Raw genomic sequence first — 21,162 nt, 5'->3', positions numbered from 1 at the left:
TTGTTTTAGTAAACTATTGTATTTTGAAAATTAGTGTTGGAGTTTAGTTTACGATGTGTGATTTTGAGCATGAAATTAACAGTTTTGCCAATTGTGTTCTGTTGGTGCGTTAAAGAGTTTAGGAAATTTGTTAAAAGTATTGAAAGAATTGTCATAGCGATTGTGAAAAACTGTAAACTTCAAACCTTTAAACTTTAAATTAACTTTTTCAAACTTCCAGGTCTAGCTTTATCAAGCTAACTTCAAAGTTTGTTTACAAACTTTACTCTAGTTTGACACTGTATGCCTATTTTCAGGTATTTTTAGACTCAAATTAACTTTAAATGTAGGAGCTACATATTTTTAATATCAGGAGAGAAAAAAACCCAGGAAAATTCATAACATTTTTATGCATTTCAGTGCTGATACACACACATATAAATAAATAAATATATAATGTATAAGGTATTCTCCTAAACAATACAGTTTGAACCTATTGACAAAGTCTAACAGTCTTTACTAGTTTCCTAATATTTTCAGCTCATCCTTGAACAACATGTATTTAAGTATGCTTTTCACTAATACATTCAACTCTGAATTTCTGTCATCCCTTGTAATATTTGAATGTGTGCACGTCTGTGATTGTAGACTGTCGCGTGTGAACGGGACTTTTATTTTGGTGATGTGACGTCATTAGGCTGCGCCACGCTCCTGCATCTGTTGTGATTCTGCTGAAGAAAGGTTTGTGTTTTAAGCGTTTAAAACTATAGAAATCATCTTCAATGTTGTACAGGCGACGCAGATCGAATGGTTTATTATTCAATGCTTTATCTAACACTTATCAACGTTGTGTGAGTAAAGTAACAGACGCATGCAGTTTTGTTTAGCGCCAGAGCGCTTAAAGTTACGGACTCCGAGTATTGGCATGATTGCACATTGTACAAAAGTGCAGTGCGTTTGAACGATTGAATGACTCGCACATATAGACTTGACACCACCTACTGGTTGTTTTATTTTCATTTCTATACTTTGCATAGATTTTTATTTAAAATATCAATCTTTTAACTAAGTTTAACTTGTACATAGCCTTTTTCTAAATTCAAAATCTTATATTTAAAACATTCATACAACATTATTTACCCATGAGCTGTAAATGTGTCTAAACTGCACTTCAGATGGAGCTGCTGAGCCACTTCTACAGTGCAAAGATGGATCTTTTGATGCTGATTTAATTAGATTGGTAAAAGTCTGATTGTGTCTTATTGCTCTAACTGAATGTATTGTTTAAATTAACATTTTAAAAACAACTTTTCTATTTTAATTGAAGAAATTGACAAAAGATGATACATACATTTAATAAGATTAGAAAACATTGCTCTTATAATGGTAAAAATGCCCCTGGACATTAATTTAAAGGGCCAAAGATCGTCCTGTAATGGGAAAGTTATAATTGGAATGCGTGTTATTGATCAGAAAGTGCTCCTAAATTTCTGACTTTGCTCCTAATTTTAAAAATGTGCTCTTCAAGAAAAATGTAAGCATAGAGCCCTGAGAAGATGAGTGGGGTGAACTGAAGAGAAGAAGCACCAACATGATGTGGGAATCTGAAGGATCTGGAGAGATTCTGTATGAAGGAATGGGCTCTGATCTCTTCTCAGGTGTTCTCCAAACTCATCAGCCATTATAGAAAAAGACTCAGAGCTGTTATCTTGGCAAAAAGAGGTGGCAGAAAGTATTGAATAAAAGGGTATGATTCATTGTGAAGAATGTGTATTAGAGAAAAACATTTATTTCATAATAAGATTTCCCCCCCATATAAAATGTTTATTGTCCAATGAAAGGTTATAATTTGATACATTTTTAGAACAAAAGATCAAAAGGATTAACAACGCAGATTTATTTTCACAGCCTTCTTTGGTCACATTTACCAAGGGTATGAATAATTTTGGGCTTGACTCTATATATATAAATATTACTTCACTGAGCTGCCAAATTAAAACATTTACATATACCTTCTTGCTTCATGTTTTGTCCCACTCCCGCCCACATAAAAGTATAAATAGATTTTTTTTTCAGTGATACAGTTTCAAGTAATTTAACGTAAAAGCAAAAGCGTGCATGGTGTGGCGTGGCAGAATGTGCGCAAAGTGTGCTCCCTTCGTAATTCCTAAAAAGCTATCATCTCAGTTGATCGTGATCCGCGGGAGTGCAGGTCCTGTGGTCGTCCCGGGGGAGAGCAGGTTTCTAGACCAGGGCCTAAGGAGACTAGGGATGGGTATCGTTAAGGTTTTAACGGTATTACTACTCTAAACGATACTGCTTATCGATCCGGTACTTTAACGGTATTCTTATCGGTTCTTTTTTATATTTTTCTTAAAGGGGTGGTTCCGGGGTTTTTTTAGGCTTGGTTGTGTTTATGGGGCACAGTATAACATGTCTTAATATTCCTTTTTTTTTTAAATGCCGTATTTTTCTTATATTTCACCTTTATTCCACACCGCTGTCTCCACTGTCCTTTGAACGGCTCGTTTGCTTCCTGCTTCTGTGGAGCCCATCCCTCCGAAAAACGCAATGGTCTTAGATTGTTTAGATGGCCAAATGTAGTTTGTAGTTCTGCAACAGCTCTCCCTCTTTCGTAATGACTGCGACTTGGCCCCGCCCACTTTGTTGCGTGTTCGCGGGGGCAGTGTTTATGTTAAAGGGATAGTTCACCCAAAAACGAAAATGTGATGTTTTTCTGCTTACCCCTAAGGCATCCAAGATGTAGGTGTCTTCGTTTCTTCAGTAGAACACAAATGAAGATTTTTAACTCCAACCAGTGCTGTGTGTCACTCATATAATGCTTGTCAATGGGGTCTAATTCTATTAGAGTAAAAAAAAAACATGGACAGACAACTTAAAATTAAACCCCGCGGCTCGTGACGACACATTGATGTCTTAAGACACGGAACGATCGGTTTCTGAGAGAAACCCAACGGTATTTATGCAATTAATTTCACCTCATATCAGACGAACGCTTCAGCTCTCCAGACTGCCATCACTTCCCGTGAGTGAGGTCAAAATTCCGGCCGGGTCATAGATATGTATACGTAGATCCTCATTCGAGCGATCCACGCAGGCACTAATGTGGAATCTATGTATATATCTATGACCCGGCCAGAATTTTGACCTCACTATGTTTGACCGCAACATTACACACTAACTAAAGTTAAAAAGGTGAAATCGCATGCAACCACCCTTTAATAAAAAAAACTAATTAAGAACATAATTAACATTGTTTTATAATCTGAAAAGTAAAATATCTAAAATATCAATGTTTGAACAAAACAAATATAAAACATATATTGGTAAATGGACCAGTGTGCAGGCATTTTTTTGTTTTATATGCATAAGATACAATATAAGAACAAGTGCAAACAAATGTTAAATAAATACACAATAAAACAAAGACATAAATTAACAAAATAAACAACAGTACTTTAATTTCAGGAAGGTCTACTAACATTAAGTAACACGGCCTACAAAGAAATCTAATGAAGTAATGAAATGTAAAATAACGCTCCATAGTTTTCATTGTAGAATTGATAGAGCTGCGCATATTTTCTCTTTGCCTTTTGTTGTTTGATTCACATTAATGGCCCAATCGTCAGCTGGTTTATTAGACGCTGCCCCTTTAAGACCGAATGCAGCTCTAATAATATCATATTCTCCCATTTCTCCAAACTATTTACGCCAATTTAAGACATAAATTGTGTTTAAGTGACTACTCTACAATCCATATTCTATTTGTTGTGTATATAATTGTTTAGATGCGCACACAAAGTCTAATGTATGATGTGCAAGTTGGTCCGTTTCACACAACACACACACACAAGCCGCCTTGAAGTTGGAAACAGTGTCTCTTCCGTGGATTATTGTGCATTTAATAGCTCTTTGTATCACTAAATATATCCTGCATTTTAGCAACAGTAGACACTGCCTTTTACAACAATCACTGATTCTGACATTGAGTTTAGGGCGAAATGACAGCTCGCTGCTGTGAAGGGAAGGAAGTTGTGCTCGACGGAACACGGCTAGTTTATAATAGTTTTACCTCATATCTTCTTTTTGTAATCCTCAAAAAAATTATATTAATATCACAGCTTTTGTTTAGTTCTCTTGGCCATCGTCACTCATTAAACTGGGATTGTTGTGTTGTGCTCGCCGTAGATCTCTCTCTCTCTCTCTCTCTCTCTCTCTCTAATTTGCGAAAAGCAAAAATGCATCACGGAAAGATTGTTTAATATTCTCATATAGAAACGGCTGGCAGATATAGAATTTGCAAGATAACGTCTATATATCAATACTAAATATTACGTGTATTTTCTTCATTTCTCCAGTACCGACAGCAGAACCGATAGCGTCAGAGCTTGTCGATTCTGCGGTCTTTCATAATTTAGCACCGGGGCTCATTTAATACCGGGTTTCGGTACACATCCCTAGGGGAGACTGGTGGCTGAAGTATCTCCATGTCTGGGCTGTTGTTGGAGCATTAACCAAGGAGAGTGTTGTGGGGAACAGGCTTACTTTTCTTTATGAAAACTCTCTATGGGTCTGTTTCTTTTCATTGTTCGTCGTGCTGATGCTGATTATTGTTCGTCGTGCTGATGCTGATTATTGTTCGTCGGCTGATGCTGATTGCTGTAACTGATTCTCTGCTGCTCGGGCGCAATTTCATTTCACACAGCACAGAGCAGTGTAGGTGTACAGGAATATCTGGACAACAGCCAATCAGAGGCAAAGACCTGCCCCATCTCTGTCTCTGATTGGTTTAGACCACGATATGATCCAACCATAAGTAAGAGTTCTGTCAAAGGAGAACAAACGCTACGGCTTCGTTCGTTGAGAGGCAGTGGATGAGAGGATATTAGGTGCAAAGGTGCGACCTGGGTACATTTTTAGTTGCACCTTTACAAATTTTGGTTGCACTCTAGAGCCCTGTATGTAGTGTCTGTATAATTTGTGTTCATTATTAGTTTGTAGTGCTAGATTTGAGGTTTACTGAGATTGCTGATACCGAACTAGAGCTGATTGAAACCTACTCTTTTTCTTTCTGTTAATTATTCTCATCTTAAACAGGAAAAACTCCTGGAGAAGTGACTGAGATCCACGTGACACTACTATAAAAATGCTGTTTATTAAAGAGGAGAGTGAAGACCTGAAGATTGAAAATGTATTCAGTTTGAAACATGAAGAAACTGAGGAACAAACAGAGAAAGAGGAGAGAGAAGACATGAAGATTGAAGAAACTGAGGAACAAACAGAGAAAGAGGAGAGTGAAGATGTGAAGATTGAAGAAACATTGAGAGTGAAACATGAAGAAACTGAGGAACAAAGAGAGAAAGAGGAGAGAGAAGATGTGAAGATTGAAGAAACATTGAGAGTGAAAGATAAAGAAACTGAGGAACAAACAGGTTGGTTTCATTCTCAAAGCTGAACTCACTCATTTGATAATTATTAAAATCTCCAGCTCTATAGAAATGAAGGATATTTGTGAAGAATGTCTTGTGGATGTCTTCAATCCTGCTGGTTGAAGTAAACTTGGCATTCGTCAAATCTACACGCTCGCAGATCCTCTCATAACTCTCTATAACAAGAAAAGCTTATGCACGATACGGTCGCACAAGGGTTAATCACGTCTGCTTTCGCTCTAACTGATTTGCTGAAATGAAAACAGGAACGTTAATAGAATTGAGTGCCAACCAATGACAATGGCATTTGTGCATTAGTTCCACCCATTTCCGGAGAATCTGCATATCTTCGACTTATTCTTAAAAGCTGAATAATTCAGCCACTGCGCAATATCCCCAAATTACAGCAATATGGCGGGTGTTCATTTCATACTGTGTGTACAATGGTAGCTTATTTACAGTGCGGAGAACAAGTATTTGATAGACTGCCGATTTTGCAGGTTTGCCCACTTACAAAGCATGTAGAAGGCTGTAATTTTTATCAAAGGTACTCTTCAACTGTGAGAGACGGAATCTAAAACAAAAATCGAGAAAATCACATTGTATGATTAAGTAATTAATTAGCATTTTATTGCGTGACATAAGTATTAGATCACCTACCAACCAGTGAGAATTCCGGCTCTCACAGACCTGTTAGATTTTTTTTTACGAAGCCCTCCTGTTCTCCACTCATTACCTGTATTAACTGCACCTGTTTGAACTCGTTACCTGTATAAAAGACACCTGTTCACACACTCAATCAAACAGACTCCAACCTCTCCCCAATGGCCCAGACCAGAGAGTTGTGTAAGGACATCAGGGATAAAATTGGAGACCTGCACAAGGCTGGGATGGGCTACAGGACAATAGGCAAGCAGCTTGGTGAGAAGGCAACAACTGTTGGCACAATTATTAGAAATGGAGGAAGTTCAAGATGACAGTCAATCTCCCTCGTTTTGGGGCACCATGCAAGATCTCACCTCGTGGGGCATCAATGATCATGAGGAAGGTGAGTGATCAGCCCAGAACTACACGGCTGGACCTGGTCAATGACCTGAAGAGAGCTGGGACCACAGTCTCAAAGAAAACCATTAGTAACACACTACGCCCTCATGGATTCAAATCCTGCGCAAGGTCCCCCTTCTCAAGCCAGCGCATGTCCAGGCCTGTCTGAAGTTTGCCAATGACCATCTGGATGATCCAGAGGAGGAATGGGAGAAGGTCATGTGGTCTGAGGAGACAAAAATAGAGCTTTTTGGTCTAAACTCCACTCGCCGTGTTTGGAGGAAGAAGGATGAGTACAACCCCAAGAACACCATCCCAACCGTGAAGCATGGAGGTGGAAACATCATTCTTTGGGGATGCTTTTCTGCAAAGGGGACAGGACGACTGCACCATATTGAGAGGAGGATGGATGGGGGCATGAATCGCAAGATCTTGGCCAACAACCTCCTTCCCTCAGTAAGAGCATTGAAGATGGGTTGTGGCTGGGTCTTCCAGCAAGAAAACGACCCGAAACACACAGCCAGGGCAACTAAGGAGTGGCTCCGTAAGAAGCATCTCAAGGTCCTGGAGTGGCCTAGCCAGTCTCCAAACCTGAACCCAATAGAAAATCTTTGGAGGGAGCTGAACGTCCCAAAACCTGAAGGATCTGGATAAGGTGTGTATGGAGGAGTGGGCCAAAATCCCTGCTGCAGTGTCTGCAAACCTGGGCAAGAACTACAGGAAACGTATGATCTCTGTAATTGCAAACAAAGGTTTCTGTACCAAATATTAAGTTCTGCTCTTCTGATGTATCAAATACTTATGTCATGCAATAAAATGCAAATTAATTACTTAAAAATCATACAATGTGATTTTCTGGATTTTTGTTTTAGATTCCGTCACTCACAGTTGAAGAGTACCTATGATAAAAATTACTGTAAGTGGGCAAACCTGCAAAATTGGCAGTTTATTAAATACTTGTTCTCCCCACTGTATGTCAAAATATGTAAAAAAAAAAAAACAAACAAAAAAAAAACTGGTAAAGAAATGCTACATACCAGAGGTGGGGGACTTGAATCACATGACTTAAGTTAGGACTAGGGGTCGACCACTATGCGTTTTTCAGGACTGATACCGATACCGATTATTACAGATCAAGTAGACCGATAACCAATCGGTTTTGAAAATGGCCGATACAGATAACCATAAAAATGCTTAATATTGGCGGTGATAATCGGCCACGCCGATAATCGGTCGACCCCTAGTTAGGACTTGAGACTTGCTTGATATCAATAAAATACTAGAATTGACTTTGACTTGAGACTTGACTCAGACTTCAGTTAAATTCCTAAAAAAAATCAGTCTTTTGCTTAATAAATTTCTGTTTTTGAACACATCGTTACCTTAGGGAACACGTGACGCAGCAGGGAAGCAGAGAGCTAGCGTAAGTGCATTGACAGTCGTGACTGAACATGAAAGGCGCTACACCAAGTATAATTGAGTTGGGGTACCAGGATTATGTGAATTTCAAGTTTCCATGGTAATCAGTCGCTCACGGGTCATGGTACGCTCATGCTCACACCCACACTGTATCCATCATCAAAGAGATCACGATGAGTTCAAAGCGGTTAAAGACCTCTTCACTCTGTTGTTTTCAACACCTGTTCTGAGTGTGCTCCGGGACAACAGATGTTGTGTTAACAGGGTGTCCGCGGGGTTGTAAAAGGTAGTAAATTAAATTAGCCAAAATTAAGGGCATTAAAAAGTAGTAAAAAGTAGTAAACGTCATCTGACGAGGTATTACATTTTCGAGGCCAATTTTTTTAGATACATTTTCAATTTGTGTTAAGTACAGGCCTTTTTTTCTACAATTTGCGTGGATTTATTTATTTGTTGAGAGTAGGACCTGCGCAATATCATGTGAGGTGGTGTTCATTCGCGCGCGCGCTGAAACAAACTGGGTCTGCGGCTGGCTTGCTGCCAAGCATGTACGCAAGCTCGCTTCCATTCAGTAAGTAAAGTATGGGGAAATGCAAGTTTTCGGACCTCTGGCTGGAGGACTCACGATTTAAAGACTGGCTTAGGCCAGTAGTTTGCAACAGTCGCGAGGCTTATTGCCACGTTTGCAAGAAGACAATTTATATAACCTGGGTGGGGGTGAATGGCGTCAAATCGCATATAATCATATAGCAGCCACCAAGATGCGCGGACGTATCGAGCAGCTTCCCATATCAATGTTCTGCGCTACGGATGCATCAACGACCTCAACCTCCACTGCTTTGCCCTCAACCCTGACTGCTCTCCCGATTCAAACCACTGCCAGCAGTAACGTTAATCCTAGCAGCATCATCAACAGGTGCGTGACTGACGTCAGACAGCAGACGCTATGCCCTATCACCACCGCTACATTGCGAACTGAGGTGCTGTGGTGTTTAGACCTTGCAACTAAACACCACTCTTTATATTTGAGCGATGGCATTGAAGAGCTGTTTCGAAATATGCAAGTTGCTTAAAGCTGGGCATACACTGTGCGATTTCAGCAAGGTTATCTACTCACACTGTACGAGTAGATCGCATGCGATGTAAAGCCAAAGCTCACGGTTTGTGCTCACACCATGGCTCACACTGTGCGGTCCGATCGTCGAACGCGACTTGTCTGCTCACTGTACGAGTGAAATATGCGCGAAAAACCTATAATAGAGACATAGCCTATCAAATGCATCAGCTATCGATATCAAGAGGATTTAGCATTTTCAATTTATGTATAGGCCTATAAATGATTATTATTATTATTATTAGGGTAGGCCTACTTTTATTATTAAATTGATATTACATTTAATTTTCCCCCGTGATAATTTTATAATGCATCAATGCATAACCGACGCTGCATAATAATAGAATAGATAGATTAGCTTACTCCTCATTATTTAAATACATTTTGCCCAATTAAACAAGGAATTATAGGCCTATAATTAAAATGATTATCAGTCTATAATATGTCAGAACACTACAATAATATCAGTATTATCAGAAAGTAAGAGCAGCTTTATTTCAATACAACTTGTTTAACACGAAATGGGGCTATACTTCTCTTCTAATTTGTTTCACAATATGGGCCACAAGAGAAATATTAAGAATATAAATTCAGACAGTTATAGGCTATACATTATCAGCATATGTTAAAGCAGATTTATATAAATAACAAGATATCTCTTGTCTCTGTGAGAATATGCGCCGAAAGCTTGTCAGATTTTACTTTCACTTTCTGTAGTGAATAATTGACTAGGTTTGAGACTTCACCGACTCTCGCGCACATTGCGTTTTTTTTGTGATATCCACTGACTCGCCTTCATGATTTAAAACGAAAAAGTAAAAAAAATCTATATTGCGCCGTGAAAATTGCTCTTGTTTCCCTCTGTACACTGCACAAACTATGAAGATGATGTCTCCTTCCTGTTCTGTCTTTATTTCTATTCTCATCTCTGTGGGCTGAGTTGATGAGTTGATGTTAAGTTATAATGACCTCGTTACATTGTGATGCAATATGTTATTCCATTTGGAAAGATATTTCATTTACGCTACTATAGTTGCAGCTTGAAGTCGCGCTGGTATTAAAAAATATTTTTAAGGTATTAAAAAAGGTAGTAAAAGGTATTAAATTCAACTTAAGAAGTTCTGTATATACCCTGGTTAAATACAACACAGAATATGTTGTGAAAATACACACGTGTTACAAAACACATTAATGTGTACTTTTTGTATACATCTAACACAATTGTGTGTTAAAAAATTATTTTATTATTTTTATATTGTATAAAAAGATTATTGTATACATGCTCTGTTTCCCTTCCCATTTCTTGTTAAACATGTCTTCTTTTCCACCTGTTATCTTGGAAAATTCAATGTCCACCTGCAGTGCATAAAACAGAAACAATGAAATATCAATATTAACAAATTATGAACCAACCTTTGCTCATCACCTTTGTTAAAAATATATTGCCACGGCTGGCATGTCTATGAAGACAGCCGCGAGATAAACAATATAATAATAACACCATATTATAATGCCGTGATCATAAGAGTCATAATTTAATACAGGGAGTGCAGAAGTATTAGGCACGTTGATTTTCTGATCATATTTTTTTTCCAGGCACATTTGACCAATTCCAAACCACAGTAATCCTAATAACTACTATTGATTTAGTATTTAATAATGTATAAGTGATATATAATTGTTCATGAAGGCTGGAAATGAAAATCACCTTATATTCAGGTGTGCAGAATTATTAGGCATGTTTTCTTTTACAGATAAATTGAGCCAAAAAAGAGATTTAACTCAGACTGAAAAGTCAAAAAGTATTAAATGCCCATGAGAAGGATGCAATACTAATGCAATACTAGACATTGCAGTTAAGGCATGACCATTGGACAGTGAAATGCTTATTGGGTCAGCAGGGTCAGACAAAAACATGTGGCGGAGAAAAGACACCTGTTAACTGCAAAAGAATTAAGAATTAAGGTGAAGAATTAAGGGTGAAACCATCAGGAACCCTTTAGTCTCCAGCGCCACCATTTTCCAGAGCTGCAACCTACGTGGAGTCTCCAGAAGTGCAAGGTGTCAGGATCTCAGAGACTTCAGTTAGGTAAAGAATCCTAAAAAATGACCCCCACTAAATAAGAATCATAAGCTGAAGTGTTGTAAAATACATGAAGCCTGCTTTTTTATAGGCTTTATAGGTTTTATAGGTGTAGAGTGACTCTTGAAGGACCAGCACCACATCCTCTAGTACCACTGTTTGAAGAATTCATCTTCCAGAATCTAGCAGTACGTTTTGGGAGTTCATTTTAGTCCATCCTGAAGTCCGTTTTGCAGAGATGGACTAAAAATGAACTCCCAAAACGTACTGCCAGATTCTGGAAGATGAATTCTTCAAACAGTGGAGCTAGAGGATGTGGTGCTGGTCCTTCAAGAGTCACTCTCAACCTATCTGTCCATAAAGCCTATAAAAAAACCTTCTTCATGTATTTTACAACACTTCAGCTTGTGATTCTTATCTAGTGGGGGTCATTTTTTAGGATTCTTTACCTAACTGAAGTCTCTGAGATCCTGACACCTTGCACTTCTGGAGACTCCAGGTAGGTTCAGCTCTGGAAAATGGTGGTGCTGGAGACTAAAGGGTTCCTGATGGTTTCACCCTTAATTCTTCACCTTAATTCTTAATTCTTTTGCAGTTAACAGGTGTCTTTTCTTCACCACCTGTTTTTGTCAGATCCTGCTGACCCAACGAGCATTTCACTGTCCAATGGTCATGCCTTAACTGCAATGTCTAGTATTGCATTAGTATTGCATCCTTCTCATGGGCATTTAATACTTTTTGACTTTTCAGTCTGAGTTAAATCTCTTTTTTGGCTCAATTTATCTGTAAAAGAAAACATGCCTAATAATTCTGCACACCTGAATATAAGGTGATTTTCATTTCCAGCCTTCATGAACAATTATATATCACTTATACATTATTAAATACTAAATCAATAGTAGTTATTAGGATTACTGTGGTTTGGAATTGGTCAAATGTGCCTGGAAAAAAAATATGATCAGAAAATCAACGTGCCTAATAATTCTGCACTCCCTGTACAATGAGAAAATAGAAATGTTAAATGTATTCATCCCATGATCAATACAATTTTAAAAAGCCAGGTGGCACAAAGTGGCGCATTTTTACACAACACTCGTTGCCACAACGTGGTTTAACCTACCGCATAGGATTTGGTAAAAGGACTATGTAGTAAAGTTTGTTTGTGTGGGAAGAAGGAGGCGGGAACCGGCGAACGTTCAATAGACTTTAATAAAATAATACATTTTTCACTTGCATAAGTGTGTTGCATCGTTCCTGTTAGATCTAAAAGGCACAGCATCAATTTATAATTTCATTCTGTCTGAAAATCCAGTCTTGACCGGTGTCTTGTTTACAAATAATCCACAGTTAAATGACATGAACAAATGCACAATGTCTTACCCACGTGAGCTGGAACTTAATTTAAACTTAATAAAACTTAATTAAATATAACAAAGTTCAACCACATTCCTAAATTTGGAATCCAAATTAATCTTATGCGGCATGTTTATTGCTTGGAAGTTCGATCCGGTTTAGCTCCACGTACGCCTATGTTATTTATCTATTACATGTCATGCACGAATCGGTGGGCAGGGCTACAGAATCAGGCGTTCGTCATCTTCGGTCAAGGTGGCGTTTCACTGCACTCTGATGTCATAGGGAAGCACATGCACAGATTGAGCATTTGTTGAGCCTGCTGTCAATAAAAGCTTTTCTTTGACTAACAAGGAAGTTTTCAGCTCCGAAACTTACAGGATATTCTTATATTACCATGACCTTTTATAAATCAAAAGCTCAAGTTGATTTCTCAATTCATGACCCCTTTAAAAATGTCCTGGTTAATCCAAGTATTATAGTGGCAGTAAATGGCAGCTCAAAATTTGAAGCCAAAATACATCCATTATAAAAGTAATCCATATGGCTTTGTGGGTTAATGAATGCATTCTGAAGTGAAACGATGGGTTTGTGTTGTTAACCCCTAGGAGTCTGAGCTGTTTTGGGGCCCTTTAGAAGTTTTGACATGCTCTGACATTTGTGTTTTTTTCAGTTGCTTATAAACACATTGATGGCAAAAGTGTAATTACACTGTGTTCAGCACAAACTGGGCTACCATAATATGTGAGCAACATGTATGTACATGCTTGTATTTTTGAGAGAATATTGTTAATGCATAATTTTTGAAAAAACTAAAAAAATTGTTTTAAAATTAAGGCTTCAAAACACAATAGATATGTGTTCACAAGCCCTTTGATTATTTGGGTGTTTTTGTTTAGAGTTTTTGCTTCAAACTGATGTGAGAATCATTGAGCCTACTCATTCACATAAAACAATATATTCATTTACATTTTGTAAAATACTTTTTCTTTACTCAGGCCTTATGCGAGTAGGCGTGAACAAACCATGAATAATAATGTGATCACTCCTGAGAAACAAAGACCTGCATAATAATGAGCTGCATAATAAATGAGCTTTAGGTTGGCCTACTAGATTTTAGGTTTACTAGATAAGTACAGTAACAGTAAAAAAAAAAAAAAAAAAAAAAAAAATAATATATATATATATATATATATATATATATATATATATATATATATATATATAGTTTTTTTGGGGGGGGGTATCTAAATGTTTTTACTTAAAGTTTTTACTTAAAGCAAGCTAAATTATCTGCCAAAAAAGAAACAAGATTTCAATCAGAAATGTTTTTGAAAGAAGAGCTAAAAAAAAACAGTAATATTGTGACAATTGGTAATGATGAATGTTATAAGTAAAATATTTGGGATTTAAAACAACATAATGCAATGCAATTATGATTTAAAATAGTATCTGGTGACTTTAGGTTGATTGGGACACTTTTTCCCAGTCATTTCAATGGCAAATATTTTCTGAATCATTTGTAAACGATCAAATACACAAAATACTCAAATATCATTTCGAGCTTCAGTCAGAAACATGTGAAATGCATGAGCCAGCGCTAAGGCTATTGTCTGCTATATTGGTATCAAATATACTAAAATATGTATTGTACCAGTCTGTTATATCATATCAAATATATTTAAAATTAAGATACAACTTCTACAAAACGAAATTCAGTTTAAAGAAAGCAATTAACCTTCTAAAAACAACAACAACATAGGGTATATTTAAACGTCAATATGAAGCAAAATTCGTTTTAAAAACATTGATTAAAATTAAGATACAATTTATACAAAACGAAATTTACGGTAAAAAAAGGCAATTAATACTCAAATATAGGGGTGGGCGATATCTCGATATTTAAAATATATCGAGATATTTTTTAAACACGATATGGATTTTGACATATCGTATATCGATATATATTGTTTATATTTAATTCTGAATCCGCCACTTTGCTTGTTTGCCTTCTCTGTGCTGTGCTCGCCCCCCCGCCTCCTTGCTTTTGCTCCCCCTCCCCTCGCGTGTTGTCATGGCGGCGTCCGCAACCAGCTCGGAGGCTACAGAACTCGTCTCAAAAACAACTGGCTCCATTATATGGAGATACTTTGGTTTTAAGGTTTCGGACGAACAGCAGACAGATGTCTACTGCCATGAATGCCGACAGTTGGTTCTCAAACACTTGATCCAAGATACAGTTTACCAAGGAGGCATTACTTTGCGAGACAAGAACTCCCGCGACTGTACACTATGGAGAGAGAGCGGCTTGCTTGCTGGAGAAGGTTACTTACTATGCCCTTGATTTGAGTTTTTATTTTTGAATGAAAATTCATTATTTGCATGCGTTTTAAAGCCTTGCGCGTAGGGCACCATGTGCTTTCCCGAGCGCGCGCACTAAAAGCCTGTCAAACAAGTGATTACTGGACTAAATCTTGATTACTGGTTAACATAAACACAGTCGGTTATGTCTAAAGTCAAAGTAAAATAGGCGTGTGTCTGTATATTAGATGCGTGAAAGTCTTAAATTGACAGCAGGTCAGCCTAGTGAACACGCTGCCGCTTGTCCTTAAAGGGACAGATCACTCTAAAATGATGTCATTATTTACTCACTCTAATGTTGTTCCAAACCTGTATTAATTTCTTCTGTTGAACACAGACAGCTGATGATAGCGATTGACATTCATATTATTATTTCCTACAGTGGGGACCAGCAACTGTTTGGTTTCCAATATTCTTCAAAATATATGTTATGTCCAACAGAAGAAAGAACTTTATTCAGGTTTAAAACAACTTGAGCGCGAGTAATCAATGACAGAATTTTTGAGTGAACTATTCCTTTAGTGGTTAATAAAATAACAAAAGACAAAGACAAAATCACTCAAGTCTCTTGACTGAAAAACTAATACAGTAGCTTTAATAAGAATCAATGTATATTTTATAGGGAAGTCTATGTAGTGTTTTATTTTTACATTTATTGATTCAATTTCATACTTAAATGCTGCTGTACAGCTCTGAGCTGCCAGTGTCAATCTTTATAAATATGTATTTATTTTATATTATACAGTACACTAGGAATGTGTACAAGGTTTTTAAAAGTAAAGTTTTTTAGTTTAAGTAAGGTTTTCAAGTCTTTTAAGTAAAATAAAGAAAGAGTATTGCAATAAAAAAAATAGTATTTTTTCCTCCTTAAGCTCTTGCTGTTCGGCTAAGAATAGAATAGCAAAAATCTGATGCGACTAGCCATCAGAACCGAAAACCGTTTAAAAACCGTGGTATGTATTGAACTGTGGACTTACTGTATTGTTGCATCCCTAATATGTTCCTACATGAACTGCCTACCTCTTTGCACTTCAATAAAAAAAAGACTTTGTGGTATTTGGCATATTTGTTTTTGTAGTAGTTTTTGGGGGGTTCTTTTTCCTGTAAAGATATCGAGATCTATATCGTATATCGAGATATAGCAAAATATATAGAGATATATTTTTTGCTCCATATCGCCCAGCCCTACTCAAATATAATTTCCATCTAAAGTTCATTTATGAGACGCGTGCGCTAAGGCCATTGTCTGTTAGATTGACTTCTTATGAAATAAGAAGCAACTATATTAAAAACATTGATTAAAATTAAGATACAATTTATACAAAACGAAAACAGGCCAAATAAATCTCGTCTAAACAGTCTTGCATCATGTTGCATCAGGATTTATCCCAGAGAACGATCGACTCGGTAACCATGTGTTAATTACCCCTAGATTCATTTTTCGCCTGAGTTGTCCTTTAAAGGCACCTATTATGCCCCTTTTTACAAGATGTAATATATGTCTCATGTGTCCCCAGTGTGTCTGTGATCAAATTCCTGATAGATAATTTAATATACCATTTTGAAAATGGCAATTTTTCGGTTTGAAAATTAGCTGTTTTGTGTGTCTCATGAGCTGTGTGTCTCAATGCAAATGAGCTGCTGCTCCCCATCCCAGAGGGCGGAGTCTTCACAGCTCCTGAACATGGGAATGAAACATGATACATCTGTTTGATGACATTGCAGGTCTTCATCGTCATGAAATATTATCATCTGAATGTGTTTAAATCACTCTCAACTTCAGCGCACACACTTGACAAATGTGCAGAGAGAGCTGGATGTCTGTGAGTAAACTCCCAACTTCTAGGATCATCTAACTGCGTGATGGAAATTACGTTAATGACGCAGCATTAGGACTTTAAATGAACCCACAAACACATGAGCATCACAACGGGATTGCTCTATTTTGTGCGAGTGTCTACATTAATAATAACAAACTTGAGTAAACGACACCTTCGTCAGTGGTTAGATCAGCGTAGCACTCAATAAATGGGTCAAGGAAAGTCACTTACAGGACATTTAGGCCAAATATACAGGACGCCGGAGCTAATACAGGACAGTTGGCATTTCAGAGTGGACTTCATTGGCAGACAGATGGGAGAACGTGCTTAACTCTGCAAGACAGTGGCCCTTCAAGACCAAAGCTGCCCAGCCCTGGTCCCTAGGATAGGATAGGTTATATATCATATTACCCTATACCCTGCTATTGATGCTTAAATGTCTAAATTGTTTTATGTATGTTTTTGCCCTAGATCTCATGGCATTGAAAGAGGCAAGTCATGAACTTAAACATCATGATTTCATGACTGGAGAAAGATCGACACAGGCTAAAAAGACTTCCTCACAAAAAAGAGCTCAAAAGACAGGAACTAAATGTTATTTCACCTGCCAACAGTGTGGAATGAGTTGCAGAAAGAAAGGAGATCTTAACATCCACATGAGAATTCACACTGGAGAGAAGCCGTTCACCTGCCAACAGTGTGGAAAGAGTTTCAGACTTAAAGGAAACCTTAATGTCCACATGAGAGTTCACACTGGAGAGAAGCCTTTCACTTGCCAACAGTGTGGAAAGAGTTACAGGGATAAAGGAAACCTTAACATCCACATGAGAATTCACACTGGAGAGAAGCCTTACACCTGCCGATGGTGTGGAAAGAGTTGCAGAAATAAAGGAAACCTTAAAGTTCACATGATGGTTCACACTGGAGAGAAGCCTTTCACCTGCCAACAGTGTGGAATGAGTTGCAGAAAGAAAGGAGATCTTAAAGTTCACATGATGGTTCACACTGGAGAGAAGCCTTACACCTGCCAACAGTGTGGAAAGAGTTTCAGATTTAAAGGAAACCTTAAAAGTCACATGAGAATCCATACTGGAGAAAAGCCTTTCACCTGCCAACAGTGTGGAAAGAGTTTCAGACACAAAGAAAACCTTAACATCCACATGAGAATTCACACTGGAGAGAAGCCTTACACCTGCCAACAGTGTGGAAAGAGTTTAAATAAAAAAAGAACCCTTATAGCCCACATGAGAATTCACACTCGAGAGAGAAGTCTTACACCTGCCAACAGTGTGGAAAGAGTTTCAACCAAAAAGGAAGTCTTGATTCCCACATGAGTGTTCACACTGGAGAGAAGCCTTACACCTGCCAACAGTGTGGAAAGAGTTTCACTCGAAAAGAAAGCCTTAAAATTCACATGAGAATTCACACTGGAGAGAAACCTTTCAACTGCCAAACTTGTGGAAAGAGTTTCAGTACAAAAGTAAGCCTTGAAATCCACTTGAGAGTTCACACTGGAGAGCAGCCTTACACCTGCCAACAATGTGGAAAGAGTTTTAGAGATAAAGGACATATTAAAGTCCACATGAGAATTCACACTGGAGAGAAGCCTTACACCTGCCCTCAGTGTGGAAAGAGTTTCACACATAAAGGAAACCTTAACAGGCACATGAGAAAAAAGGGAGAAATAAAGGAGATCTCAAAGTCCACATGAGAATTCACACTGGAGAGTAGCCATTCATATGTGATTATTGTGGAAAGGGTTTCAGATTTAAAGATAACCTTAAAGGGATTCCCTGGTGAGACTTGTATGGCTTAATAAAACATGAATGATGTCTCTTACTAAAATATTTAGTAAAAATAAGGTGATTTAATAAAAAATAATATATTTAAAAAGTAAAAGTATTACATATTTGGACAATGGGTGATGCCATTTTGCTTAATCAAGAGAACCACTGATTGTTTGTTTCTTCCTTTATATTTTCTAAAGTTTGTATTTGGTCTCTGAGTGGTGACTGAGGGTATGTCCTAGGGATGTGTGATGTGTCGCTAAACGCTTGATTTCAGAACATGCACAAGCAGTCGTGTGTTTGGATTTTTGAGGCATCACACACCTGTAACTCAACAGGAGTGCAGTAACAGTGCTTAGCCCGGCTTCCAGAGATGAAATATGGTTCGGTCTTTCATTTCATTTTTATGTTATTTCACTTTGTATTTCCTTTTACTAAAACCCTAAAGAATTGAATTAATATTGCCTGTACTATTGTCTGTACTTCTCACTGAGAGAAAGCACGTGCTATCTGTATGTTTTGGGAAACTTTTTCTAGTCAGTACCAGAGCTCACCTACTCCAACCTTGGAGAGACTGTGTATCTGTGTATGTGTGCAGTAGGGCTGTCAAATAAAAATTAGAATTTCGAATATTCGTCGAATTTACAAAAAAAATTTACATTCGAATGCAAAAACCGTGGATTCGAATTTTTGGTAGAGGGGCGTGAGACATGACGATGACGGAACTGACGCGGTTTGTTTATCCAGTACAGCGCGGTGCGGCTGTGTTGTTCATTTGAAAAAGGCAGAAAAAAACAGTGAGGACTCGGAGTCAGAGAGAAAATGTGCGACAGTGTATACAGTCAGACACAGAGCAGTGCAGAACAAGGTCATCAGGGCTTTGGAGCATGAGATGGATATAATTGAAAGAGAAGATACGCTATACCGGCTGACGAAAATCCTCTCAGTTGCTGGCAAAATCATGCGGTATAACGTTTTATGTATCCACATATTGCGCAGCTGGCAAAGACATACTTGAGTTGACCATACCTCACCAAAAACGCTCAGCACTCGCTGCAGGTCAAGTTGTCCGCTTGGTGTTTTTGACGAACAATATATAGATGTTTAGTGAGTGGAAATGGATTGTTTCTGAATGTCCGTTTGCAAATTTGTGTCCACATTACGTTGATTTGGTTTGCATTTGCTTGTTGCGCTCGTTTGCGCCCTCTTGTGGGCATAGGAGACAACCCAGCTAACACACGACGTAACAGTTACGTCATTTATTCTTACTTTTTGGTAATTTCATGACTTACCAACTGACAACGTAGTCTCAACGTTGTATGTCTGTAATTTCCTTACCATAATGACCTTCTCACAACGTTGTCAGTACGATCTCTGGACATTACAAGATTACCAACAACATTCTAGATACGTACTCCACACGTAATATTTTGGTAATTTTATGACTCAATGACAACGTAACTACAACGTTGCATGCCTGTAATATCATTACCATCAAATTACCAACACACAACATCGCCAGTACGATCTCCTAACGTTATTAGATAACCAAGGACGTTCTAGATACGTACTAAATTTATAATATATAATTTGTAATATATTTGTAATTCCATGACTTACTGGCAACATAAATGCAACGTCACCTGCTCGTAATTTCATTACCATCATTTGCAGGTTCTTTATGTTCTGATTTATTATGTTCTAATTATCAGAATTTGCCATTTAAACTGTGTAATTAAACGTCAGACACAAGATTGAAATTTGCTTTAAGATAAATGTTTCTTTTCAACAATTAAGAATATGAACAATCTTTTTATATACAGTGACTTGTCACGTGACAATCAGCACGCGCCTCCACAACTGAAGAGTGCCCGCCACACAGCGCGCGTACATTAGGCAATATTATTATCAATATTATTAACAATAGTAATTTTTTTCTGGGGTGTTTTTTTATTGCATAATATTTGCATAATATTTCATAGAAAACTCTGGAATAATGACAGACATATGGCCTGTCTACATCTCATCTAACAGATACTTAATGAGAACGTGCTTGCCTGGTGGCCGTTCATTTCTGTTTTATCGCAAGTTATCAAAAAAAAAACTTCAACAACGGCGTCAGACTGGTTAAGTAACATTACCTACAGTCTAATTTAAGCATTTTTTGTTACTATTTATACCTCTATGGTATCTTTCCTGAATCATACGTTATGTTTATAATGCTGAGCACAGAGAATCTTGAATGCTTTCATTCATGTTCCGCTGTATGTCCTATGTTTTTGTTTTATGATTTGGGTGTGTTTTATTGTTCGTTTTTATGTTTTTCAAAATAAATGAACTGAAGTCACTTTGAGTCTGCATTCGTCATTCACAGCTATTGAAATAGCCTTTAAATTAGTTTGGGCAAATGAGGACATAAATTAGGATAAACTACAGCATGTCCGCCTATTGAAAAATAAATAATTATTAAATAATTATTTTATAATTACGGTGCAGTTACTAACTGGCAACGTTACAAAGTTACGTTGTGACAACGTATCCGGGAATTTCACTTTTCCAGTTTCCACAACGTAACTAGTTACGTCACCACCACAAAAGTTTAATCAGCAGATTATGTTGCAGCTAGGTAACAGTCACGTATTTGTGTTTGCTGGGAATACAGTACTTTTCCCATCTAAAATTAAGATATTGCCTTTAGAATTCGAATATAATCCGAATTTTGATAATATTTAAGAAAGAATTTCGAATTTAG

The 21,162-nt window shown here is 37.5% G+C and overlaps 1 protein-coding gene across 1 annotated transcript; it reads left to right on the top strand.

The window, feature by feature from the left end:
• Positions 1-694: 694 nt before the first annotated feature.
• On the top strand, positions 695-18,294 carry LOC307131074 (uncharacterized protein). The gene is made up of 3 exons (XM_079824492.1): positions 695-720; positions 5,098-5,432; positions 17,095-18,294. Exons 2-3 carry the CDS (start codon positions 5,147-5,149, stop codon positions 17,955-17,957), a joined length of 1,149 nt encoding a protein of 382 aa, XP_079680618.1. The 5' UTR covers positions 695-720; positions 5,098-5,146; the 3' UTR covers positions 17,958-18,294.
• Positions 18,295-21,162: the final 2,868 nt, after the last annotated feature.

This window comes from Gobio gobio, assembly GCF_949357685.1.
Source record: "Gobio gobio genome assembly, chromosome: 1".
NCBI lineage: Eukaryota > Metazoa > Chordata > Actinopteri > Cypriniformes > Gobionidae > Gobio > Gobio gobio.
This window is presented reverse-complemented; position numbering and strand designations above follow the sequence as displayed.

What these genes read in the sequence shown, in the direction of transcription:
- LOC307131074 (XM_079824492.1), top strand. Translation starts at nt 5,147, where the DNA reads ATGCTGTTTATTAAAGAGGAGAGTGAAGACCTGAAGATTGAAAATGTA. An exon ending in AGAAACTGAGGAACAAACAG is followed by an intron (nt 5,433 to 17,094) that starts GTTGGTTTCATT and finishes TTTTTGCCCTAG; the next exon opens with ATCTCATGGCATTGAAAGAG.